The sequence below is a fragment of the Lissotriton helveticus genome, chromosome 8 (genome assembly GCF_964261635.1).
Source record: "Lissotriton helveticus chromosome 8, aLisHel1.1, whole genome shotgun sequence".
Classification (NCBI taxonomy): Eukaryota; Metazoa; Chordata; class Amphibia; order Caudata; family Salamandridae; genus Lissotriton; species Lissotriton helveticus.
The window spans coordinates 1,180,802,131-1,180,829,402 of NC_136069.1; the positions used below are offsets into that span (position 1 = coordinate 1,180,802,131).

At 41.2% G+C, this 27,272-nt stretch overlaps 1 protein-coding gene across 1 annotated transcript in view; it reads right to left on the reverse strand.

Moving 5' to 3' along the window:
• The window catches only part of SCML2 (Scm polycomb group protein like 2), a 747,375-nt gene that overhangs the window by 220,277 nt on the left and 499,826 nt on the right, over positions 1 to 27,272 (reverse strand). Inside the window, exon 12 of the mRNA XM_078658111.1 lies at positions 1,554 to 1,736. Within this exon, the coding sequence (XP_078514237.1) occupies positions 1,554 to 1,736 (183 nt within the window). The remainder of the gene's footprint in view (positions 1 to 1,553; positions 1,737 to 27,272) is intronic.

Genomic DNA, 27,272 nt, shown 5'->3' on the forward strand with positions numbered 1-27,272 from the left:
AAAGGGAGCACAGCACACTGAAAGTGCCTGTAGCTGATCTTGAACCACAGGTAGTGTCTGTAGGCCTGCACTAGGGAGATGTGAAGGTAAGTGTCCTGCAGGTCCACTATCACCATCTAATCTGCAGGATCCAGGGTATGGAGTATCTGGGTCAGGGTGAGCATTTTGAATTTGTCCATGCACAGGAAGGTATTGAGAATTTGAAGATATAGAATAGGATGGATGTCTCCATCCTTTGGCACAAAAAGTAACGGGCATCCAGTCCCAACGTCTGAGGTTGGCAGCCTATCTATGGCAACTTTGGCCATAAAAGAGCCTGCAGTTCCTGGCAGAAAACAGAATATGGTCCTCAAGAAGTTGTCTGATGTAGGTGGCAGATGCCGTGGGTCAAAAAAGAATGAGAGGGCAAAGTCCAGTTGAACAATTTGTAGTACCTGTTCAGATGGAATGTGTTACCACATGTGCAAAAAGTGGCTGTTACTGTGTCCTCCCGGACTGGCTGCATGTCATTAAGATCACACTTAAGTGGCTTGAGGTGGTGGCCAGAGGGCTGTAGGATTGCGTAAGTGCTACCCTTGATGCCTGTTGAGTTCATGGCCCGACTTTGAAAGGGCAGAGGATGACGTTGATAAGCCAAGCCCCTGGCATACCACTGCAAAGGTATAATTGTTGGGGAGGGCTGCCTGACTGGAACTGAAAGGCCCAAAGATCAAGCCATGCCACGGCTTTCCTTAAAAAACACTTATGGGGTGAATCTGCCTTTTCTCTAAACAGGCTGAAGCTGTTAAAAGGCATATCCATTAAGGACGCCCGGACTTTCCAGAGAAACCTCTGGACCTTATCCAAGCATGTCGACAGAACACAGACCTCATTCCCATAGTCCTTACCATAAAATGTGCTATATCTATGCCCTAACAGATGCAGAATATGGCTGCATTCCGAACAATGTGAACTAATGTAAACTATTACAGTGTGGAGGCGAATCAGAGGGGAATAAAGCAAACGGATATTAAGAAAAATTGAATCCCATTATATAATACTGTTGGACACCTACAATCCAAGGGAATCTGAACATGGAGGTATAGCAATGCAGTGGACAATTAATTTAAAGTAATAAAATAACTGTTGCTGAAGTATGGGAAGAATATATAGGAGTTAGGCTGTGTAAACACCATGTGTTTAGGATGTTTCCTTTACACTGGCAAACATACATGTGAAGTAACACACCTAAACAAAGGGTAATTTAGTCATAAACAAGATGTCAGGATAGAGCTAATAGAAGCAAAACTATCCCACCTATCCATTCTGAGTGGGGGGAAGGAGAGGAGGGGGGTAATGTGATATCTGTGAATGGTATAGTTTTGGACGGTACATCTCCAAACCACTTACGAAAACAACATTCTGAACTTCATTCAAGGGCAATTATGTGCTATCAAATAACCACAGAGGCCCATAAAACGTTTCTGAAAATTAGTATTAAAAATCAAAACTGAAAATTCTAATACCACATTTTTATAAAACAAACATGGCAATCAGAAAAAAAGTGACATTACCTGGCTTGTTTCTGTCATATTCATTGGGGCTATGAACAAGCGCCATGTAAGGGCTAAAAGGCTGGCTACTAAATAAATTGTCACACTGCAACCTGTGGCAAAGTTTTTCCAGGAGACGTAGAACAAATGATGCACTATTTACTGATGGCAGGTTGAAAGAGTGTTTCTCTCCATCAAATGTGGCTGTGGAGAAAGAACAAAACAGATTAAGTTCACTTCTACAAATATTCATTTTATATCAACTTCGGGACCAGATTCCTGAGATTCTAGTGTAAAAGGCAAAACAGCTTTGGAAGATAAAGTAAGATATTTCCAGCTGTAACTTTTGCATGGATTACAAAACGAATTCAGCATTACAAAGCATTGTACCTTAACCCTCTATGAATTATCCAATCCACTTCAGCTTATTGTAGAATAGCTGTGAATAACATCCAACACATACTACTGTTCAAAGACCACTGCTAGACAAAATGACACCAGCAAAAGAGTACCAGCGCCAAATCTAAATATTCAGGTATAGTACACAATCCTGTGTCCCTTTTAAGGATATGCTCATGTTTCAACATTTTAAAGCAAGACTAGTAATTTACCAACTACTGCTTTTTCATGCATTACCTATTATACTAAAGATTACTCTTCTATTAAATAAAAATAAAAAAGGACAAACACCGGTGTCCAGGCTGAATTACTGAATTTGAAAATGTTTGTTTTGACGTCTGGTTATCAGGTGGTGCTAACATGACTCAAGGGGGGGGGGGGAGCTGCATGAGATACAAGGCACATTCTCCAAGGGTGGGGTCACTGCAGCAGTTGCTGCTGTGGAGCTGCAACTGCCGTAATCGCCTAGCGACTGTTGGCGGTTTCCCTGATATCAGACTTCACTGAAGTCTATTTGTGCTTCAGCCCCAGTTCACCTGTTCCTGGAGTCCTGGTTTACTTCGCTGGCCTTCCAGGTCTGACAGCCCGGCTTCACATAGCGCCTTTCACTCCATCGACTGGCGGTACAGGCTAGTGAGGTTGTGGAATCGGTGGTTGCAGGCACAGCAGTATCGGCAACAGGCTGGGCTACCTACAGCTGGTCATGGCTGGCTGCTGACGGCAGACGGTGGAATAGTGAAATGTGCAGGAGGTCCCTGAACATCTTTGAACAATCAGGAGCAACCAGGAAAGGCTGGAGTGGGCCTAGAGGAGGAGGTGAGGTATAGCACGTTAGGTGCAATAGTGTATTGTGAGCCGCAGGGGCACAGAGGCGGCCGTCCCAGCCGATGGTGCAGCTTGCTCACTGTGTGATTTGCCCATTTCCCATCTCCACCAGGTCTTGAAAAATAAAAATTATTATTAGAGCTATAGGTTTATTGACCTAAAAAATCTACTCAACCTAACTGTAATGCACGCGACCTCTGTCTCTGAAAGCAAAGCAAATGTGACAAGTTAAGATTTAAAGGCATTTTTATTGCTCATTCAACTTTGTGAGCAATAAAGATGCCTTTAAATCTTGCTATCTTTTCACATTTGGTCTGGTTTCAGAGACAGAGGTCAAAAGTCAGTTTGTCTTCCTACTCGCCAGAAAGGGCGAGTAGGACCTAAAAATAGCTCATCCTAATTAAATCTGGCTCGCAAATGCGAGCGGATGAGTAGATTTTTCAAGCCCTGTCCACTCCACAGCTCCATAGCTCTCTTGGAACTGCGGCCTCCTGCTAGTGGCTGGTTTCTTCTTCCACTGTGGGCTGCTTCATTTTAATTATACCCCCAATTGAGTTACAACGATGACAACAAAATCTTTGAGACTCATACCCAGACCAAAGACTTAAGAGCAATGAAAACATACTCCGCAAAAACCTGTTAAACTCAATCATAGTAAAATATTGGTATTATTAAGTGAGTGCCTGATGAGATCATATGTCAACGAGGAGGTGCAGACGGACCCTAAATTGATATGCAACTACAGGGTAAGGAAACCTCTGAGAGGAATAAAGGGGCAACACCTATGTCTACAAACACTGGTGCAAGGCAGCAATTGATTCATGTATGCTTAAGTAAGGTGGATAGAACAAAAGTTAATTAATTGTTGTCTAATTTCATCACAGGACAATCAAAAGGAGTCCCGGGGAGGCTTCTGCTGTGCACGAGTCTGAGCCGGGCCATATCAATATGAACTCACAAGTAATAAAAAAACAGTGGCGGAAATATCTATACCTCCTTCTACTGTGAATACCCTAGTAAGAGATCGTCTCAATCTGGACTCCTCTGTGAATCCAGAAAATCAGGACTTAGACTATCTTCAGTCAAGAGGACTCAAAGGATGGAGTCATATTGGAATTAGGATGCAAGTACGACCATATTGAAACCATGGTTATTAATTCATTCGACAATTCATTACCTCTGGAAAAACTACCGGTTTTAGAGCATCTGGGAGATAAAGATCAGTCCCCTCTATTATCAACCAACGTAAAATTGTTGTCAATGTAAAATTGTTGTCAACGTAAATCATAAACCCAAGATCATAAACGGACCAAGAACTGAGTTTGAAAATCTGGTACAGGGTTGTACACCTCCCAACCTTTGCAGCAATTGCTCCAATGGGGGCTATCAGTAACATTTTGATGCAACTGTCAGATATATTATTGAACCAATCATTGTTACTCTCAGAGCAGGTCACATTACTAAGTCAAGTGAATAAGGCATTAACACTGTTTAAAGACAATACGTGAGAAATACCTACAATCAATCACATCCTTAATGATCTGGTATCTGCTTCCAACAATTTACAACGCTTGGATGACATAGCAGATCTGTAGCAGTTACTCCTTTTGAAGCTAGAGATCTTAGTAATGCGTACAAACATGACGCAGCAAGGGCACCCAACAAGTACAAGCGGATGTACTACAGTCAACAGTACAAGCCGACTTGATTCGCATTATACCAATTTAGAGATATGCCCAAAAAGCCATAATTTGATCATTATTACCGGGAAATAAAAACATAACCTCTTGCCATTAATTTTGCAAACCTCAAGTACAGAAGACCATGATTTAGCCTATGATATCCCTTGACCTCACTTAAATCCGATGGGGAAGCACAAGAGTTGGACTTTGTCAAACAGACAAACCTATGATCTTTTACTTGACTCGGGGTATAGATTGCTTACTGGAAGGATGCCAAACTATCAACCAACCAAATTCACATTTCACGGTCCAACTGGACAGACTATTATTGATTACACTTTCCTCTATTACTCTTAATTTCATATGGGTAAAAATAATATAAGAGGATCAAAAGTGATCATGATCCCCAGGAGAGGTTACTGGATCTCAAATTTGATAAGTTTCAATAAAAAAAAAAACTAAAACATTAACCGTATGACTGTTCTGAACATGAAGAAACTCATATGGAAGGGAAACTCGAGACTAAAAGTGCTGAACATGGAAACCGATTTCCCGAAATTTTTGTCAACTTCACACTCCGTCCCATTTTGTGGCACCCTTAACAGTGACTGGATACAAATTTGGCAACATATTACTGTGTCCATTTTGGATTATTTAATGTAGAAATGATATGGGGAGCGATAAGGAAAATAACGTGATATTGATTCCTCTGCGCTGGAAATTGTGAATGATAAAAGGTTATTTCGCAAGAGTTTAAGACCAGTCTTGAAGCTACCACGTTCTGAGGCACGCAATATCAAAAATAGAAATTTGAAGATACTCCTTAGGAGCAGAACAAAGGAGATAAGGTGAAGCAATCATGAGAAAGCTTGGGCTATGCTGACACACACAATCAATACTCCTAACAAGAAAGCATATTGGACCTTGATCGCGCAGGGAACAGGGACATATCAATGTGCAAATGATTTGTTTATCTCAAATGGGAACCACATATTAATGAAGTGTATAAATCTAACATCTCTATAACTCCTGTTTGTAGAGCTACCTATATGTATCAACTCTAAAAATATCTCAGGCGGAGATAACAGCTTTAGTTGGTAGTACCCATCCATCGAAAGCCGCAGGCCCAAATGGTATTCAGATTGACTTAATTTTATTTATTTATTTATTTATTATTACATTTCTTAAGCGCACAGCTACCCGTAGGTTTCCCGTAGGTTTAATCAAACTTAATGTTCCATTCAGGAGCTCCCTCCTGTGGCATCTATTTAAAAACAAGCATTTGCAATGCAATAGGTCTCGCATTAGGAAAGTTTGAGCTATTGGTATTGTAAATGACATTTTTTATTTATGTTTTGGTTTTGAAAATAGCAAAATTAATAGCTTTGTCATTTACAATGCCAATAGTTATAACTTTCGCAAACGTGACACCTATAGCATTTGTAATGCAATATGTGTTGTATTTACGTGACTTAGATGTATTGATATTACAAATAACAATGGCTTTTATTTATTTTATAATTATTAATACTTAAATAAAAGTTATTGTAAATTATAATGGCAATAGCTTAAACTTTTGTAAATAATTTTTGTGAAGTTTATGTTCAGTGTATTTTATTGTGACGAAAATCCAAGAACAGAAGTGAAATATTAACATCTTTTTGTGACTTTTGTAATAAAGCTTGAAACATTGAGAGAATATATTTGAACCAGCTGTTGTTGAACGGTTGCACAGACTGATGCGGTGGTGGCGCGGAGTGATGTTGTGGTGGCGACGAGTGATGCTGTGGCGTTCAGTGATGCAGTGGTAGCACATAGTGATGTTGTGATGACCCTGAGTGATGCTGTGGTGGTGCTGAATGGTGCTGTGGTGATGCGATAGATAGAGTGAGGGCAATGGATAGATGGAGTGAGGGCAATAGATAGATGGAGTGAGGGCGATAGATAGATGGAGTGAGGGCGATAGATAGATGGAGTGAGGGCGATAGATAGATGGAGTGAGGGCGATAGATAGATGGAGTGAGGGCAATAGATAGATAGGTGAGGGCGATAAATAGAGTTGATAGATAGATAGAGTTGATAGATAGAGTGAGGGTGATAGAGTGAGGGCGATAGATAGAGTGAGGGCGATAGATAGAAAGAGTGAGGGCGATAGATAGAAAGAGTGAGGGAGATAGATAGATAGAGTGAGGGAGATAGATAGAGTGAGGGCGATAGATAAATAGACTGAGGCCGATAGATAGATAGATGGCGATAGATAGATGGCGATACATAGATGGCGATAGACAGATAGAATGAGGGCGATAGATAGAGTAAGGGCGATAGATAGAGTGAGGGCGATAGAGATAGCTAGATAGATAGCTGTGTGTGTGTGGTTGTGTGTTATGCTTTGTTTTGCTATGCTATGTTTGTTATGCTATGTTTTGTTGTGTTTGGTATGCTATGCTATGTTTTGCTATGCTATGTTTTGTTATGCTATTTTTTGTTAAGCTATGCTATGTTTTGTTGTGTTTTGCTATGTTTTGTTATGCTATGTGTTGTGTTTTGTTATGCTAGGCTATGCTTTGTTATGTTATGCTATGTTTTGTTATGCTATGCTTTGTTATGCTATGTTTTGTTATGCTATGTTTTGTTTTGCTATCCTATGCTTTGTTTTGTTATGCTATCCTATGTTTTGTTGTGTTTTGTTATGCTATGTTTTGTTGTGTTTTGCTATGTTTTGTTATGCTTTGTTATGTTATGCTATGTTTTGTTTTGCTATCCTATGCTTTGTTTTGTTATGCTATGTTTTGTTTTGCTATGCTATGTTTTGTTGTGTTTTGCTATGTTTTGTTATGCTATGTGTTGTTGTGTTTTGTTATGCTAGGCTATGCTTTGTTATGTTATGCTATGTTTTGTTATGCTATGTTTCGTTATGCTATGTTTTGTTTTGCTATCCTATGCTTTGTTTTGTTATGCTATCCTATGTTTTGTTGTGTTTTGTTATGCTATGTTTTGTTATGGTATGCTATGTTATGCCATGTTTTGTTGTGTTTATTATGCTATGCTTTGTTTTGCTATGCTTTGTTATGCTATGTTTTGTTATGCTATGCTATGCTGTTATGCTATGCTTTGTTTTGCTATGCTTTGTTTTTTGTTATGCTATGCTATGTTTTGCTATGCTATGATATGTTTTGATTTGTTATACTATGCTTTGCTATGTTTTGTTATACTATGCTGTTTTGTTGTGTTTTGTTATGCTATGTTTTGTTGTGTTTTGCTGTTTTGTTTTGTTATGCTATGCTTTGTTATGTTATGTTATGTTTTGTTATGTTATGCTATACTATGTTTTGTTATGTTGTGTTTTGTTATGCTATGCTTTGTTATACTATGCTGTGTTTTGCTATGCTTTATGTTATGCTATGCTTTGTTTTGCTGTTTTGTTATGTTATGTTGTGTTTTGCTATGCTGTTTTGTTTTGTTATGCTATGCTATGTTTTGCTATCCTATGCTTTGTTTTGTTATGCTATGCTTTGTTTTGTTATGCTATGCTATGTTTTGCTATCCTATGCTTTGTTTTGTTATGCTACGCTATGTTTTGTTATGCTATGCTTTGTTATGCAATGTTGTTATGCTATGCTTTGTTTTGTTATGCTATGCTATGTTATGCTGTTTTGTGTTGCAATCCTATGCTTTGTTTTGTTATGCTACGTTTTGTTTTTCTATCCTATGTTTTGTTTTGCTATGTTTTTTTTTTTTTATTGAGCATGATCTGTAGTATTCAATCAAATATTTTCTTTCCAAAAAAATACATTCTTAATGAAGCAATAATACATCAGGAAAGTTAATAGGAAGAAAATATATACAAAAAAAGAAAAGAGGGAAAGAAGAGAAAAAAAAAAAAAGATAATGAACCATTGCAACCCAATACATGTACACAGATGATATAAAGAAAATATAAAGAAAAAATGTATACAATTTGCCTCATCCTATCATGTCGGTCCCTCTCTTATCAGGGGGAAGATCTTACATTGGAGTACCAATCGGAAATTGGGGCCCAGATCTGGGTACCCCGGGCTCTAGCTTTTCTACCTTTTGTGTTATATATAGCTATCTCCTGTTTGTATGTGGCAAGAAATCGACTAAGCCACATCTGAAAGGTGGGTACGTTGGGATCTTTCCATCCGGCCGCCAGAATAATACGAAAAACAGCAGTGCTCAGGAAAACAATCCTCTGTTCCTCCAAATTGTGCCCTAAGGATTCGTCATGGCCTAGGAGATATAGTGTAGCGGAAGATCTCAGATTCCGCCCAAAAACTTGAGCCCAAAATCCTCCAATCATTGTCTGTAGATTATCTAGTTTTGGACATTCGGCAAACATGTGGATTAAATCTGCTTGCCCCTGTCTACATCTTGGGCAGCAATCATCTACCCGTAATCCCCAAGTGAAGAGTTTAGACGGGGTAAAATAAAGGTTGTAAATAGTTTTACAATATTGTGCTTTAAGGTTAGGAGCTAAAAATAATGTTGTGTAGAGGGTTAGAGAATAATCAATATCCACATCCGGGTTTCCGAGTTTTAGTGCCCAAGACCGCTCAACACGATCTAGATCATCATTGGAGGATTGAGAGAATAAGTCATATAGGGTGCCTATCCTAGTAGCCCGTTTCTCAATAATAGAGAAAAAATAAAAGCTATCTAAGTTAATATTAAGTTTAGAGTTACGAATATTGGTAAAGACTTGAAAATATTTTAGATAGTCTGTGGATGGAATGTCAAATCTCTGCTGTAACCCCTCGAAAGATGGAATAACATTCTGTCCAAAAAAATCACCTAGTGTATGTATGCCTAGATTCTCCCATCTCCTAGAGACATTATCTTTCAAACATGATGATATAATCTTACTATGCCATAGAGAGGTATATCTAGTTATTTTGGGTTTGCCTAGTTGTTTAGAGGCAAATTTCCAGATTTTCCATGAGTCTTCAATCACCTTAAATTTGGTCTTTTTATAATATGACGCTTCAAGTTGTTTCAAAAATAGCCCTTGACATCTAACACCTAACCCAAGTTCAAAAATAGAAGGGATATTAAAGTCTATGTTAGGTAGATTGGAAGATTTAACTTTAAAGAGCGGGCCCATTTGCTGGAGTAGTGTCGCCCAAAGATAAAATGTCAAATTCGGGATGGCAAGGCCACCTCTATGTAGGGGGAGAGTTAATGATGGTAGTGCTCTCCTTATTTTACCATAATTCCATATAAATTTAGATATTATGGAATCGAAGATTTTAATAATACTACCGTCAGCCATCAATGGAATAGCCCGGAATAAGTAGAGTATTCTAGGAAATATACTCATTTTGATATAATTCGCTCTCCCTATTATTGAAAGATGTAGATTATCTACCCTCTTAAGATCAGTTTTTACTACCTTGATTAAAGGTTCATAATTAAGCCGATTAATCTCTTTAACCTCTGGAGATATATTTACACCGAGATAGGTCGCGTTTTTAACTTTATAGGGACTATCGTATATGATATTACTTGTACAAAGAACCATGGTTTTATCCCTATTAAGTGAGTAGCCAGAGTAAGATCCAAAAACCTGGGTTATTTGTTCTATTTCTGCTATTGCATCAGCCGGATTGGTTGTGAGCACGGCAATATCGTCGGCGTATGCCAATATTTTAGTGGAATATGGACCCACCTTAATAGGTTGTATTTGAGGGGAATTAAGAAGCTTTAAAATTAAAGGATTAATTATTAGGGCAAATAATATCGGGGAGCAAGGGCAGCCCTGCCTAGTACCTCTTTGTACCTCAACAAACTCCGACTCAAAGCCATCAATGGATAATCTAGCCCTAGGACTAATATACAGGGCTTTTAGGGCTTTAATAAAGCCTGGGCCAAAGTTGTTACATTCCATGATGTCCCATAGGAACCGCCAAGACACTCGATCGAATGCCTTTTCGGCATCGAGTAAGATCATCGACATCTCTCCCCCCGTGGCGCCCATGTTGTCAAATAGGGCGATGACTCTGCGGGTATGATCCGTCGTACCCCTCCCAGGAATAAAGCCATGCTGCCACGGGGATACGAGATGTTCGATGACCCCCCTCAGCCGATTTGCAAGTATCTTGGCGTATAACTTTGAGTCAGAGTTTATGAGAGAAATGGGTCTGTATGAAGATGGAAACTGGGGGGGGTTTCCCCTTTTTTGGGAATATCGCTATGTTAGTGTGTTTCCAAGACTCTGGTGAAGTTGAGTGATGTTGTACCCCTAGAAACAGGTCTAGTAAGTAGGGTAATATCTGTTTGCCCAACAACTTATATAACTCTGTTATGCTGTGTTTTGTTATGCTATGTTTTGTTGTGTTTTATTATGCTATGCTTTGTTATGCTATGTTTTGTTGTGTATTGTTATGCTATGTTTTGTTGTGTTTTGTTAGGCTATGTTATGTTTTGTTATGCTATGCTTTGTTTTGCTATGCTATGTTATGCTATGCTATGTTTTGTTATGCTATGTTTTGTTGTGTTGTTTTTGTTATATGTCATGCTATGCTTTGTTTTGTTATGCTGTGCTTTGTTATGCTATGCTATGTTTTGTTTTGCTATCCTATGTTTTGTTATGCTATGTTTTGTTGTGCTATGCTACGCTTCATTTCGTTATGCTATGTTTTGTTATGCTATGCTGTGTTTTGTTATGCTATGTTTTATGTTATGCTATGTTTTGTTAAGCTGTGCTTTGTTATGCTATGCTTTGTGTTTTGCTATGTTTTGTTATGCTATGTTTTGTTGTGTTTTGTTATGCTATGTTTTGTTATGCTATGCTATGTTCTGTTGTGTTATGCTATGCTTTGTGTTATGCTATGCTGTTTTGTTATGCTATGCTTTGCTATGCTATGTTTTGTTATGATATGCTGTTTTGTTGTGCTTTGCTCTGTTTTGTTGTGTTTTGCTATGCTATGCTGTGTTATGCTATGTTGTTTTGTTGTTTTATTATGCTATGCTTTGTTTGGCTATGCTATGTTTTGTTATGCTATGTTTAGTCATGCTATGCTGTTTTGTTGTGTTTTGTTAAACTATGCGATGCTATGTTTTGCTATGATATGTTTTGTTTTACCATGCTTTGCTATGCTATGTTTTGTTATGCTATGCTATGTTTTGTTATGCTATGTTTTGTTATGCTATGCTATGTTTTGTTATGCTTTGCTTTGTTATGCTATGCTGGTATGCTATGCTATGTAGTGTTATGCTATGCTCTGCTTTATTTTGTTATGCGATGTTTTGTTATGCTATGCTATGTTTTGTTATGCTATGCTTTGCTATGTTATGCTATGCTATGTTTTGTTATGCTATGTTTTGTTATGCTATGTTTTGTTATGCTATGTTTTGTTGTTTTTTATGCTATGCTCCGTTTTGTTGTGTTTTGCTATGCTAGGTTATTCTACGCTATGTTTTGTTATGCTATGTTTTGTTGTGTTTCGTTAAGCTATGCTTTGTTACGCTAGGTTTTGTTTTGTTAGGCTATGTTTTGTTATGCTATGTTTTGTTATGCTATGCTTTGTTATGCTATGTTTTGTTTTGCTATGTTTTGTTATGCTTTGCTTTGTTTTGTTACGCTATACTATGTTTTGTTATGCTATGCTATGTTTTGCTATCCTGGTGTGTGGTTGTGTGTGTGTGTGGGGTTGTGTGTGTGGTTGTGTGTGGAGTTGTGTGTGTGTGTGGTTGTAGGTATGTGTGAGTGGTTGTGTGTGTGTGTGGTTGTGTGTGTGGGGTTGTGTGTGTGGGGTTGTGTGTGTGTGTGTTTTGTGCGTGTGTGTGTGGGGTTGGGGTGTGTGTGTGTGTGTGTGTGGGGTTGTGTGTGTGGGTTTTTGCATGTGTGTGGTTGTGTGTGTGGGGTTTGTGTTTGTGTGTGGGGGGTTGTGGTTGTGTGTGGGGGGGTTGTGGTTGTGTGTGGGGGATGGGGGTTGTGTGGTGTGTGGGGGGTTGTGTGGTGTGTGGGGGGTTGTGTGGTGGGGGGTTGTTTGGTGTGGGGTGGTGTGGGGTTGTGTGGTGTGGGGTTGTGTGGGGTTGTGTGTGTGTGGGGGTTGTGTTTGGGGGGTTGTGTGTGGGGGGTTGTGTGTGGGGGGTTGTGTGTGGGGTTGTGCATGTGTGGAATTGTGGGGTTGTGTGTGTGTGGCGTTGTGTGTGTGGGGGTGTGTGGTTGTGTGTGGGGGGTTCTGTGTGTGGGGGGGTTGTGTGTGAGGGGTTGTGTGTGTGGGGGTTGTGTGTGTGGGGGGTTGTGTGTGGGGGGTTGTGTGTGTGGGGTTGCGTGTGGTTGTGTGTGTGGGGTTGCGTGTGGTTGTTATGCTATGCTATGTTTTGTTATACTATATTTTGTTGTGTTTTGTTATGCTATGTTTTGTTCTGTTTTGTTACGCTATACTATGTTTTGTTATGCTATGCTATGTTTTGCTATCCTGGTGTGTGGTTGTGTGTGTGTGTGGGGTTGTGTGTGTGGTTGTGTGTGGGGTTGTGTGTGGGGTTGTGTGTGTGGGGTTGTGTGTGTGTGTGTGTGTGGTTGTGGGTATGTGTGCGTGGTTGTGTGTGTGTGTGGTTGTGTGTGTGTGGGGTTGTGTGTGTGTGGGGTTATGTGTGTGTGTGTTTTGTGCGTGTGTGTGGGGTTGGGTGTGTGTGTGTGGGGTTGTGTGTGTGGGTTTTTTCATGTGTGTGGTTGTGTGTGTGGGGTTTGTGTTTGTGTGTGGGGGGTTGTGGTTGTGTGTGGGGGGTTGTGGTTGTGTGTGGGGGGGTTGTGTGGTGTGTGGGGGGTTGTGTGGTGTGTGGGGGGTTGTGTGGTGTGGGGTTGTGTGGTGTGGGGTTGTGTGGTGTGGGGTTGTGTGGGGTTGTGTGTGTGGGGGTTGTGTGTGTGTGGGGGTTGTGTTTGGGGGGTTGTGTGTGGGGGGTTGTGTATGGGGGTTGTGTGTGGGGTTGTGCGTGTGTGGAATTGTGGGGTTGTGTGTGTGTGGCGTTGTGTGTGTGGGGGTGTGTGGTTGTGTGTGTGGGGGGGTTCTGTGTGTGGGGGGGTTGTGTGTGAGGGGTTGTGTGTGAAGGGTTGTGTGTGTGGGGGGTTGTGTGTGTGGGGGGTTGTGTGTGTGTGGGGTTGTGTGTGTGGGGGGTTGTGTGTGGGGTTGCGTGTGGTTGTGTGTGTGGGGTTGCGTGTGGTTGTGTGTGTGGGGTTGCGTGTGGTTGTGTGTGGGGGTTGCGTGTGGTTGTGTGTGGGGGTTGTGGTTGTGCGTGTATGTGGGGTTGTGGTTGTGCGTGTGTGGGGTTGTGGTTGTGCATGTGTGTGGGGCGGTTGTGTGTGGGGGGTTGTGTGCGTGGGGTGTTGTGTGTGGGTGGGGCGGTTGTGTGAGGGGTTGTGTGTGTGGGGGGTTGTGTGTGTGGGGCGTTGTGTGTGTGTGGGGGTTGTGTGTGTGGGGGATATGTGTGTGGGGGATTGTGTGTGGGGTTGCGTGTGGTTGTGTGTGTGGGGTTGCGTGTGGTTGTGTGTGTGGGGTTGCGTGTGGTTGTGTGTGGGGGGTTGTGTGTGGGGGTTGTGCGTGTATGTGGGGTTGTGGTTGTGCGTGTGTGGCGTTGTGGTTGTGCATGTGTGTGGGGCAGTTGTGTGTGGGGGGGTTGTGTGTGTGGGGGGTTGTGTGTGGGTGGGGCGTTGTGTGGAGGGTTGTGTGTGGGTGGGGCGTTGTGTGTGTGGGGTTGTGTGTGTGGGGGGGGTGCGAGGGTGTGTGTAGGGGGTTTGTGTGTGTGGGGAGGTTGTGTGTGTGTGGTGAGGTTGTGTGTGTGGGGAGGTTGTGTGTGTGGGGAGGTTGTGTGTGTGGGGGTTGTGTGTGTGGGGTTGTGGGTGTGTGTGGGGTTGTGCGTGTGTGGGGTTGTGCGTGTGTGTGGGGTTGTGGGTGTGTGTGGGGTTGTGTGTGTGTGTGTGGGGTTGTGCGTGTGTGTGGGGTTGTGCGTGTGTGTGTGGGGTTGTGTGTGTGGGGGGGTTGTGTGTGTGGTGGGGGGTTGTGTGTGGGGGGGTTGTGTGTGTGGGGGAGTTGTGTGTGTGGGGTTGTGTGTGGGGTTGTGTGTGTGTGGGGTTGTGTGTGTGGGGTTGTGTGTGGGGGGGGTTTGTGTGGGGGGGTTTGTATGTGTGGGGGGGTTTTGTGTGTGAGGATGTTTGTGTGAAATTAATACTTAAAGCATCTCAAAATAAAGGAACACAAACATTGAGTTTGTGGAAAGAGAAAGCACATTGTAAGTCAAACGGCGCAGCAAAGCATTAACACAATTACGTTCTTTGATGTTTGATGTTCTTTGAACGAGAACATCAAAGGTGCGCTGCTAAAGTTTTCGCGGGTGAAAGTAACACATGTTCTTTGATGTTTGATGTTCTTTGAAGGAGAACATCAAAGGGGCGCTGCTAAAGTGATTGCCGGCGAAAGTGATCTCAGGCGCTTAATAAGGCTGACAAATGGTGCGCGCGCCCAGCGCACATGCACTGTGCCTGATCCGCCAGCAGTGGGGAGCATTTTTGAAAGTCCCTTACTATACTCTCGCTGAACAACGCATGGGCGTTGGTTCAGCAAGACCTAAAAATACTCGACATGGTACGGAGAAACTGTGCATCCTATACACAAGAAGGCCTCAAAAGAGGATACAAAAAATTATCGACAAATTGCCCATTTGATTTCGAGGGGAAATTCTTAGCAATATATTTACTAAAAACTCTAGAAAAGTGGGCTACAGATCAGGACCTAACAACATTAGCTCAAACAGTTTTTCATCCAAGTACAATCAATATTATTGCATTGTCCCTTCTTGTGCAAAAAAAGCAATAAAGAACAGCACAGCCCTTTATCGTTGTTTTGTGGACTATTCCACAGCCTTTGAAAAGGTGGATCACCATCGACTATCGAATAAGCTTAGAACTGGGCAATTGACTCAACACTCTTGCACTCATCAATTGTGTTACACTCGGATGCATGGTAAAAATAAAACTCACAACTGATAATACTTTCACAACGAAAATGCTGACCAAGAACGGTCTTCAGCAAGGCCGTGTTCCGGCTCTGCTTTTGCTCCCCCATTATATAGCAGACTTGCCTGAGACCCTTAACCAAGAACAAGCAATGCCTCCAAAATTGGGAATGCAAGGGATTATACATCTGGATTATGCCGCCGATTTGGTGATTCTTTCACAAACGCCAAACGGAATGCAACATATTTTATGTTGTCCACTAAATTAATTCAATGTTGTCAATGGATTAACAGCTAATTGTTCTAAATGATAATCATGGTATTAGGAAAGAAAACAAAACAAATCTCTTTGATACTTGTCAATATTAAAACTGAAACTGTCAATCCATATGGTTATCTTGTAGCCTCGACTGACACCAGGTCGAATCATCTTAATCAGAAAGCTCAAATCTACTATCGCCACCAAATCAATATTGAGATTTGCCAAATTATTTGGAGGTAAAGCTAACGGCACCTCTTTAAAAGCCTCAAGAATGGAACTTATTCTGTTCTTACTAAATGCTTCACCTGTTCTAAATAGGAAGACTGTCCTAGACCTGGATAAACTCTACATGCAGAGCATTGGTCAACTATTACTTCTCTGATCAGTTACCCCTTGCCGATCATCGGGCTGGAGCTGAATTTAACATCTTAATTATTCCTCCATATTGGAGATAATGTGAATTACCTATGTGATTGTGCATCTACAGATACTACCAGCCATAAATCCTTATTTTACCTCAAACTTAGAAAAAACTTAAATACTGATATGGAATTGAATTTCACATATTTAAATAAGGTAATTAAAGTAAACAATTGACCAAACTTTGACATTTCAGCCAAATTAAGTTGAGTGGCATGAAAAGTATTTTTTAGGAAGACCCGCTTTTGTGATCAAAGGACGAAGAGCTAACCTTACTAAAAAAATAAAAACACATGGATTTGGTATAGGACTCATACTTTTTGCTGCAACAGAAATATATCAACTCTAGCTTACAAGATGTGAAAAAAAGGAAATATCTAAGATTTAGAATGTTGTAAATACCTATCCACGAAGTTGAGGGGTCATGGCGTCCGCCCCCACAAGGGAAGAGTACTTGTCGACTCTCGTTTTTAACTATGCCAATCTAAGAACAATTATAGAGGCAGTTAGATACTGTTCTAATATCTAAAATCTTGATTGCATTATCAAATTAATTACATTTTTAGATTTATCTTATAAGGGGCTTATAAATTGCAATTAATATATGACAAGTATTGTTCCTTTAAAAGTCTGTTTTAGAAGTTCACCTGGAAGTCTGTGGAGTAATTATTCTTACGGTAACCCCTTCGTTGCTAGAATTATCGATCATTTTTCAAAATTACTTATTTTTTACACATTGCCTTTCATTTAGAAGGCAGAAATGCATCATAAGTCAATAGGTAATAACAGTTGCTTTACAAATCTGAATTACCCTAAGTCTCCCGATAAAAATGGTACCTCACTTATGCAGGTAGGCATAGTGCCCATGACAGGAAACGGCTCACAACGCAACGTGAACACATCACATTTTCACAATGAAAAATTACCCTTTTTTTGCAAGGTGCCTAGCTGTAGATTTTGAACCCTAGCTCTGCCGGCACCTAGGGAAACCTAGTAAACCTATACATTTTTTAAAACTAGACACCCAGGGGAATCGAGGATGGGGTGACTTGACTGCTTCTCACCAGGTTATGTTACCCAGAAACCCTTGCAAATATGAACAAATGTCCAAAAAAACACATTTTCATCACATTTCTATGGTGGAAAGTTCTGGAACCTGCGTGGATCCTCATATTTCCACCCACCCGCATTCCTCAAAGTCTTCTGAGAAAAATGGTACCTCACTTGTGTGGGTAGGCCTAGTGGCCGCAACAGGAAATGGTGCAAAACGCAACGTGGACACACCACAATTTCAATGTGAAAAATGACCCTTTTTTGGAAAACTAACTAGCTGTAGTTTTTTAACCCTAGCTCTGCCGGCACCTAGGGAAACCTAGCAAAGCTATACATTTTTTAAAACTAGACACCCAGGGGAATCCAGGATGGGGTGATTTGACTGCCTCTCACCAGGTTCTGTTACCCAGAATCCCTAGCAATCCTTGACATATAAAAATAAAACACATTTCCTCACATTTCTGTGGTGGAAAGTTCTGGAATCTGCATGGATTCACAAATTTCCACCCACCCAGCGTTCCTTAAAGTCTTCAGAGAAAAACAGTACCTCACTTGTGTGGGTAGGCCTAGTGCCCGCGACAGGAAACGGCGCAAAATGCAACATGGACACACCACAATTTCGCAGTGAAAAATGACCCTTTTTTGGCAAAGTGCCTAGCTGTAGTTTTTTTACACTAGCTCTGCCAGCACTTAAGGAAACCTAGCAAACCTACACATTTTTTTAAAACTAGACACCCAGGAGAATCCAGGATGGGGTGACCTGACTGCTTCTCCCCAGGTTCTGTTACCCAGAATACCTTGCAAAACTAAAAAAATTGTCCAATAAAACACATTTTCCTCACTTTTCTGTGGTGGAAAGTTCTGGAATCTGCGGGGATCCACAAATTTCCACCCACCCCGCGTTCCCCAAAGTCTTCGGAGAAAAACGGTACCTCACTTCTGTGTGTAGGCAAAGTGCCCGCGACAGGAAACAGCGCAAAACGCAATGTGGACACACCGAAATTTCACAGTGAAAACTGACCCTTTTTTGGCAAAGTGCCTTGCTGTAGTTTTTTAACCCTAGCTCTGCCGGCACCTAGGGAAACCTAGCAAACTTATACATTTTTGAAAACTAGACACCCAGGGGAATACAGGATGGTGTGACTGGACTGCCTCTCGCCAGGTTCAGTTACCCAGAATCTCTTGCAAACCTAAAGAATTGTCAAAACCCCCACATTTTCCTTACATTTCTGTGGTGAAAAGTTCTGGAATCTGCGTGGATCCACGTATTTCCACTCACCCCGCTTTCCCCAAAGTCTTCTGAGAAAAATGGTACCTCACTTGCATGGGTGGGTCAAGGACCCGTGACAGACAAGGGCCCAAAACCTATTGAGGAGACATCAAAAATAACTATCACAAAACAACCTGGATTTGCAAAGGGGGGGGGGGGGTCACCTGGGTTTTTGGCCCCGGGCTCAGCGGCCATCTAGGGAAACCTACCAAACCCACATATTTCTGAAAAAAGACACCCGGGGGAGTCCAGCCAGGTATGGCTTGCAAGGGTCCCCTAACGTTTTCCTACCCACAATCCCCAGTAAACCTCAAATCCAGGTTGCCCCAATATGCCCTTAAGGTAGGCATAAAGACTGTGGCTACGTTTTTGGGAGGTGGAGGAATTGGAATGCCATTCTAGGCAGTCCCCACGCATAAATAAAACAAGGTCTGCGTAATCGCTGGCTCCTAGTGGGCTTTCTGCCCCCCTGGGGGGGCAGATTGGGGGCTTCTGCCCCCCAGGGACACCAGAAAGACTTACATTTCTCTGGGGGGGCATTGCCATGCCCTTTTTGGGCAGCCCCCACCCCATCAATAAAAAAAGAATCCCTGGTTCCTAGTGGGCTTTCCGCCCCTCCGGGGGTGCAAAAAGACGGACATTTCTTTGGGGGTGAGTCTGGTAGATAGAGAATATCTACCAGACTGCAACGTGGAATAATGAGTTAGGTTTACCAACCAGCAAGTGGCCCAACCTCTTAGGCTGTAGAAACAAGCTCCTGGTAGCTAGGTGAGCTAGTGGCTTTTTTTTCCAGAGCCGGGGGACAGCACCTGCCAGCTGTTTGGCTCCCAACAGATACTGCATCACCAATTCAGATTTCTCTTCCACCACAAATAGTGTGCCTTCTAAAAAATGAAGAAGGTATGAAACCTGACCAGGACAACAAAGAACCAGCTGCTTGACTACAATATATTGTGAGTAAAGACTACTTTGTACAACATCTATCAGAAAGTAGTGAGGAGGGCTGAGACATGCTTGCCAACCAGTGTAAGCTAGATTACATTTGATTAGGTTGGAAATCTATAAACACAGCTACAATAAGATAAAAATCACATCTTCTAAAACAAATTAAAAGTACATTTTTCTGGTTTATCTATCAATTAATTGAATTTTGAATGTCATACCTAAGCAGGTGGTTAGTTTGTCACCTTCTCTAATAAACAAAAATGTGATGAAAAGACAATTAGAACCAACACTTCCTAAGAGCATGTTCTCTACGATGTAAAGCACCAGTCCAAAAACCAAGCCATGGGCAATGCAACTTTATATTCAAAAGACTGAGGAGTCACATATACTGTAGTATGTTTATCTAGGGACTGTATCGATACTCCTATTTTCTGACCCTTGTCCGGTTATTATTCACTAATGTCCATACAACGTGTCCATACAACGGCACAGAAACCCGTTTTCAGATTAAGTCATAGCGCATGCTGTCACATTGAGCAAGCACTATTCCTCCAGCCCCCGAGAAAGCACACCGAGTTCTCTAAACAAACCAAGCCTCCAGCAAACCTGGGAAATCCCCGCTGCTATTGTTTTGATTTCGTTCGAGAACTCCTGTAAAGAATGTAAGAACGACCAGTTCTTAATGACATCTTTTATTGACGTCTTATGTCCATCCTTACGTCAAACCCGGCACCTTTCAGGTATAAATATACCGACGCTGCCCTAAGCAAAGACACGGTGGTTATGTTATGTTATGTATGTATATATGTATGTATATCTTTTATCCATTTTAAAGTATCATATGGCTAAGAAACCATATCAATGCTTTTACAGTATTATTTTATAATCCTGCTTTTACTGTATGCACTTTACTTAACCTTAAGTATTGCTACTGTAGCGATTCATTGCTCTTGTATGAGAAAAAGAGACTGATCAATAAATAACACCTTTTATTGAACACGCCCATCTCTTCTTTCTCTACAATCTGGTGGAACTAAGTATGCACGTACTGACTGAGTAAAATAGTTGTCTTTTGTTTTCACACGACTCTGGAGATATACTCTTGATTAGGGAGAGCAAAGTTGTCATGTTCTATGGTTGTCAGAAACTAAATCCCTTCTTGTCTATCCAGGGAGGTTAAACTCCTCCTCGCCTATTCGAGAAAGTTTCTAGTGAACTCTGAGCTAGCTGGCACACAAAACTTAAGTCTAATATCGTCAGTAGAAGACCTAGTTAACCTCTGTCCTACGTCTATACTATTGAAGATATTATTCCAATGCGCAGAGCCTATTGGGATAATAGGAACTACACTACATGGCGGTCAACGGTTTGGTAAGGCGATAAAACTAACGCAAGACATTAGAGTAACTCAGTCGTGCTTTTCACACAGACCCTTTCTCCCATAAATACTCCAAAGACGTCTGGAGTGGGTAAAAGGTTAAAAATCCGCCAAACTTAGTAGGAGGAGACTCCTATGTATGTTTTTTTGGTTTATTCAACGTTGAAGGATACAGTGTTCCAAAATATTGTGCACCTAATCTTTGTTTCCGTGAAAACCTGATCTGCAACAAAAATCTTCTTGTCAGTAAAATGTCAGACAATGAAGAAGATAGGGAGACAGCTAGAATAGCAGCTCAACTCCTAGCGGATGACACAAGTCTCCTACAGCAAGACCCGGATGCAATACTCTTCCCGGTCAGCATAAGAAGAACTATAACTTTAAAACTTATAGAAAATGGACTGACATCGAGAGGTGGTACAGTCATATTTGTAATTGAGGCAAATGAATATCGGCAGACAGAGGTATTCTATTCATGGATAAACTTTCCAGCAGCAAACGCTGTAACAAATGAGTTCCACTATTACAAAATAGAGGAACCACCGGATGAGTACACTCCTTTCGAGGAGGTGGAAATCCCATTAAAATACCAAGAGCACCTGCTCTGGTTTAAAGGCGCCCTAAAACATAATGATCACATCACCAGTGGTTGGTCCACTAGGTAGACCAGGAGCAACGTGGCCGGTTCTAGCCAGCTACACACCACATCCAGACATTGAAAAAATGTCAATACCAGAACTTTTAGTACAGCTAAAACAACTGATTAAAATACATAGACAATGAGTCCAGTATATAATGCGGACTTCAACAGTCCAACCAGCTATTAAAATTCCACAGCTGACCCCTCATCAGGGGAACACAAATAAGATCACACCACAGAACATACAGTCCTGTCTAGGTAAAGTACCCATTAAAAGGGAACAAATTCCATTCTGGTTAGCACAAAAAATCACTCAAATAGAGGCAGTATTTCTGGATACTACCCCTACTGAGAAACACAGAATTCTGACTATCTGTCTTCCAATGGGGATCGCACCACATGTGGAGGACTGTGACACTTGGGGTATGGTCTTTGCTTCCATTTACACAAAAACACATGGTGTTCCGTCCATGGCGGTAATACCAGAGGTGCTAAAACAGATTCAAAATGAATACGGTCCAGAACCTGCTTTAACTCTGGGTATGAAATTACTGAAAGATTTCAAGCAGGTCTCGGCAATATTACTAGCCAACATAAAGGGGGAAGCAGCAACTGTGGCGATCCGCCAAAGACTGAAAGAAACAGATATAGCAGAACAACCATTTGAACTTGCCAGAATCATAGAAAAATCCTATGAAGAACTAGGAAGAGATAGTTTGGGTGGAAAACCAGTGAAACCCCAACTAACTGAACATCCTGAAAAGGTGTATTAAAAATAATCTAAACACTCCAAAAAAGAGCGGGGATGGAAATAAACAATCCACTCCCAAAGAAAAAAGATTCCAGTCCAGAGGAAGGTCTCCTCGGCGGAGAGAAAGATCTCCGGACCAAGGAAACAAGTCTCCCCAGAGGGAGCCCTCTGAGAAAAAATACAACCTTAGAAATAGGGATAATCTGAAGAAACCTGATAGATATCAAGATATTGATACACGTCCCTCTCAATCTTTTCAGACTTCCTCGCAGAAATCGGAAAGAAGAGGACGGTCAGAACACAGGGAAGAGCACGCCAAGTCCAAAGACAAGGAACCTGCTCATCAAAATAAAAAGCTACAATTTCCAAAGAAGAAGGTAGCCAGTATTAAAGTAATCAAACATGCCGAGGATACTGAGGACACAGCTGAAAAACGGAGAATGGGCTCAGACAATGCTAGACAGCGCAGCAGAAGTGAGCATAGCTCGCAAGATCCTGATGAATCATCTGGAGACAGTGGACACGAATGAATACATTCAGGTGGAAACTGCAGATACCAGAGTTAGCAAACCTCATAAAATATATGAAATAACTTTACGTATAGAGGGAGATAAGACTAGGAAAATAAGGGGTCTATTTTGGGATAACCTCTCCAAAGGCTATGACATCCTTTTAGCTGAAAAAGACTGGCCACCGGAGTTTGTCAGGGAGTGCCCTCATGGCGAAGAAATGATTATGCCTGCCTTCTCAAATCACATTCCAATACATAAAAAATATACACTTGCAAGAAAGTGGGCAGTAGCCCAAGCTCCTGCATTATATAAAAACCACGTAGGATGGGATGAGGACTCACCCCCTCACAAAATCCAGTTAAAATCTCAACCAACTGCACAAAGACAGTACCCAATTAAGCAAGAAGCTAAAAAACAGGTCAGGGAGATCTTAGATCAACTTGAATACCAGGGGGTGATTGAAACTTGCACCTCACAAATGAACAACCCTTTGTTTCCTGTCTCCAAGCCAGATGATTCATATCGTCTAGTTTTGGACTACAGACACCTTAACTCATGTTGCAAAACTTTTGCAGTACAAAACTCACACAGTGCAGCACTAATGAATAGCATAGGGCGCAAAAAATACAAAACAACATTAGACATCTCTAATGGATTCTTTTGTCAAAATATAGCACCTGAAAGCAGATATTTGACCGCTTTCTCAATAAATGGCTCGCAGAAATTTCTGTCGTTTGCCACAGGGGTTCAAAAACAGCCCAGGATTATTCTCAGCGAGAGTAACAGAGTTACTACAAATGTATGATGATGAGGCATTATCTTATGTCCAAGACATCTATCTAACAGATGATGACTTGGATACTCACTTGAAAAGAGTGAACACCATAATACTTGGGTTCGCAGCAGAGGGTTACAAATTCAACTTCAAAAAGTCAAGAATTGCCCATCTGACTGTCCTATTTTGAGAATATGAATTATCAAGTGAAGGCAAAAGCCTGGCTGACAATTTCCTGAAGAAATGTGCTGGAATCCAAGCACCAAGAACGCTGAAAAACGTACAATCAATTCTAGGTTTCCTGAATTTCGGAAGAACTTACATTATAAATTACGCGGAGAGGGTTAAACCTCTCTATGACTTAATAAGACCAGATTTTAAAAGAATCAATTGGACTCAAAAACACACAGAAATTTTGAGATCTTTACAAACAGACATGTTAGTTAAAACAAAACTACAAACACGCGATAACACACGCAACCTTGTGATTCGGGTCATCCCAGGAAGATGCGGATTCACATACCTAACCTCTAATGAGGGAGAAACGGTACCAATAGCTTACAAATCACATTTGTACACAAAAGCTGAAATAAAATTTAGCCCAACGGAAACAATTCTAACCGCGGTACAGACTGCTGTAGCGAAAGAAAGATCCCTAGCACAAGGTAAACGAATAATCATCGTTACACCAATACCAGCCCTAGAGGCGGTAACAAAGGCAAGCATTCCAAATGCTAAAGCATTACATCCGAGATGGATACAGTGGGTTAATTCTCTTGCTGCAACAGACGTGGTATACGAATTTGATCCTAATTTAAAAACACAAGAATTTCTCCAATATGAATTTGAATGCACTCTGCCGACCGAAATCCTGCCTCTAGAACATTACGGCTGTATAATATATAGGGACGGATCAGCACAACCCGCAGTTGGGGGTAAACAAGCTTACAGTGCTGCCTGCGCGATTGTTAAAGGTCGCTGGCACGAAGGAAAATTTAAACCATTGGTCACTAAAACGCAATCCCTAGGAGACTGTACAGCTCAGCGAGCTGAACTACTAGCATTTAAGATGGCGCTTGAAAATACAGATCGCCAATTCCCCACACTCATAGTGTGCGATTCATATTATTGCGTTCAGTCTTACAATGAATACTTGCAGATCTGGGTTCCGAACGGTTTTAAAGATGCAAAAGGTGGCACAATCAAGCATAAAACGCTTTGGGAACAAGTAGTTCGTTTACAGAAAGAACTACAAAAAGCTCACGTGATACATACACTGAGTCATCAACGTGATGGCGTTCACGTTGCAGGGAATTCATTGGCTGATGAGGCAGCAAAGTCAGCTGTCCTAACGGCTTCCGTAGCTGCCATCACCCGGTCAAAAACAAAAATAGACAGCGAAATATTGCAGGCTGTCAGCGCTACAGAAAAAAATGCAATAAAAACACTCCCGAAAGGCTTTCCAGTAAAGTACTCATACATAACTGATGCGAATAACGTTCCATTTGCTCGAATCCCTGGAGTGGGGGATAGGGCAATTCCAAACATGGAATATAGGTTAGGACTCATTATAGCGGGACACGAAGGGCTGGCTTCTGTACATGCTGGCGTTTCAGCCACGGTATCATTATTAAAACAGAGATACTGGTGGCCACAAATGAGAAGACAAACTAGGAACTATGTTCTAGAATGTGAAATATGTCAAAGAATGAAGGTATCAACAGTGAAACGACCAGCACAGACGCCCCTTCTAATCTCAGATAAACCATTAGCCTGTGTTTACCTGGACCACTGCGGTCCCTTACAAAGGGACGGTAACTATAAATATATCATGGTCGCAGTAGATTCATGCACGAGATTCATTTGGATGTGGCCCCAGCGCTCGGCTGACGCCAGAACTGTTATAAAAGATTTGTGAGTCTTTATCGGCACATACGCAATTGGCATGCTACATTCTGACCAGGGTCCTGCGTTTAGCTCTCGAGCTTACAAAGAGGCCATGAACAGCATGGGCATTGCATTGCGGTACTCTTGTCCCTTTCATCCTGAGGGAAACGGAATTGTGGAAAGAAAAAACCGTGACATAAAGCAATCTATAACGGCAAAGGTATTAGGTTCGGGAGCTGGGTGGGTCAAACATTTAATAAGTGTCCAACGTAGTCTTAATAATCTGCCAAGAAATTCTCTGAGAGGTCTCAGTCCGTACGAACTATTGTTTGGGACTAGAATGTTAATCCAGGACCTCGGTAGTCAAACTTCAGTGGTTAAAGAAAAATGCTTTGATATCAAAGATCGTTTGGCTATTTTACAGGACTTAAACGAAAAAAGAAAAGACCTGAGCAACATAAAGTTGAAGCAACAGCCAACAGCAACTGAAGAGAAACCACCTGTCCCAGCAAGGCCTGTCTGGATTCCAAAAATCGGGAATCTGGTCAGAGAGAAGATTGCGGTAAAGAAGGAATTTGGGCCTTCTTACAGAAAAGCAGTACCTGTCTTGTCTTTCAACGGGACAAGATCAGTGGTATTACCGCCCCTTGCTGGTAAAAATGAGAACCGAGTTGTATCCATCGACCTGGTTAAACCACAATCATGTGGCCGATAATAAGTAGTAGGCCAAGTGGACTCCCAAGAAGTAGTAGAACACCAAAGTTTGCTACAAATACAGAGGTTCAAACTGAGAGACTAATCACAATTGATAAACCTACAGTGAATCAACAAGGACTATGCAACAAAGCCATGGAACTTAAACCTCTTGAAACCCAAATCAAAAACTTACATCAAGAAACACCAGTCTACAATGATGTAACCACAGACTATGCTAATGGAACAAAGAAAATTCAAAAAGCAAAAAAGAATCCAGAAGCAATTGAAACAATTGACAGAACAGCATCAGGCTACTTCATCAACTTCGATGATTTTTCTGAGGATCCGAGTGAACCAGAGGAAGAACCAACAACAAAAACCTTTAAAAACAAAACAAAGGAACTCTTTCATCAACTAAAAGAAACCTATCTGATTTCTCCATGGATTGAACTTTGGGTGGCACTAGGAGTATTCATCCTCATACTTTGGCTCATCATGGTACTATGCTTGGGACATTTTATTGAGGGAAAATATGTTACAATGGACACAGCAAGTCAGAATATCAACTTGGTCCTGAAACCACACAAGTCTTCACACATCGATAAAAGAGAACTTTCTTCAGTAAACTTCACAGCCAATCCTATACACGGTGGGGTAGCATGGGACAAAACTGATTACAAAATCTATGGTACGGTCGAGCTCCTGAAGTATCCTCATCAATTCAAGATTTCATTGAGTGACTTTGTAAAACCGAGCACATTCGCTGATGATTGGGACTTTTACAGTATTAATGATATGATGTCAGATCTAGTGATGTCAGCTAAATTTACAGGACATGATTATTTACAAGGTTCATCTAATTATGACCAGATGTATTGTTATAACCACTATGGTAACCATTATCTGAATAAATCAGCTCAACCTAGAATTTTTTTAAATTATAACCAATGGGAACATTGTGCAACTCCACCAAAAGGAAGTTCAAAAACATTTTATGATAAATTTTCATACTTCTCAGGGTTTAACACAAGTGATGCAGAAACGTTTTATTTTAGACTGTTAAATAAGACAGGAATGAAAAACATGCTTACAAACACAAAATTAATCTATTCAGAGGCATTTTTTGAAAAAATGAGAACATTTGGTTTTGATTTCTGGAACAATAATATTGAAACAAAAACGATCTGGGGTACAAAAGATTGGCAAGTGCAAGGTATAGAATCATTATTTAGAGCCTGCATGATCCCAGAACAAATTATATTTTTGAATGA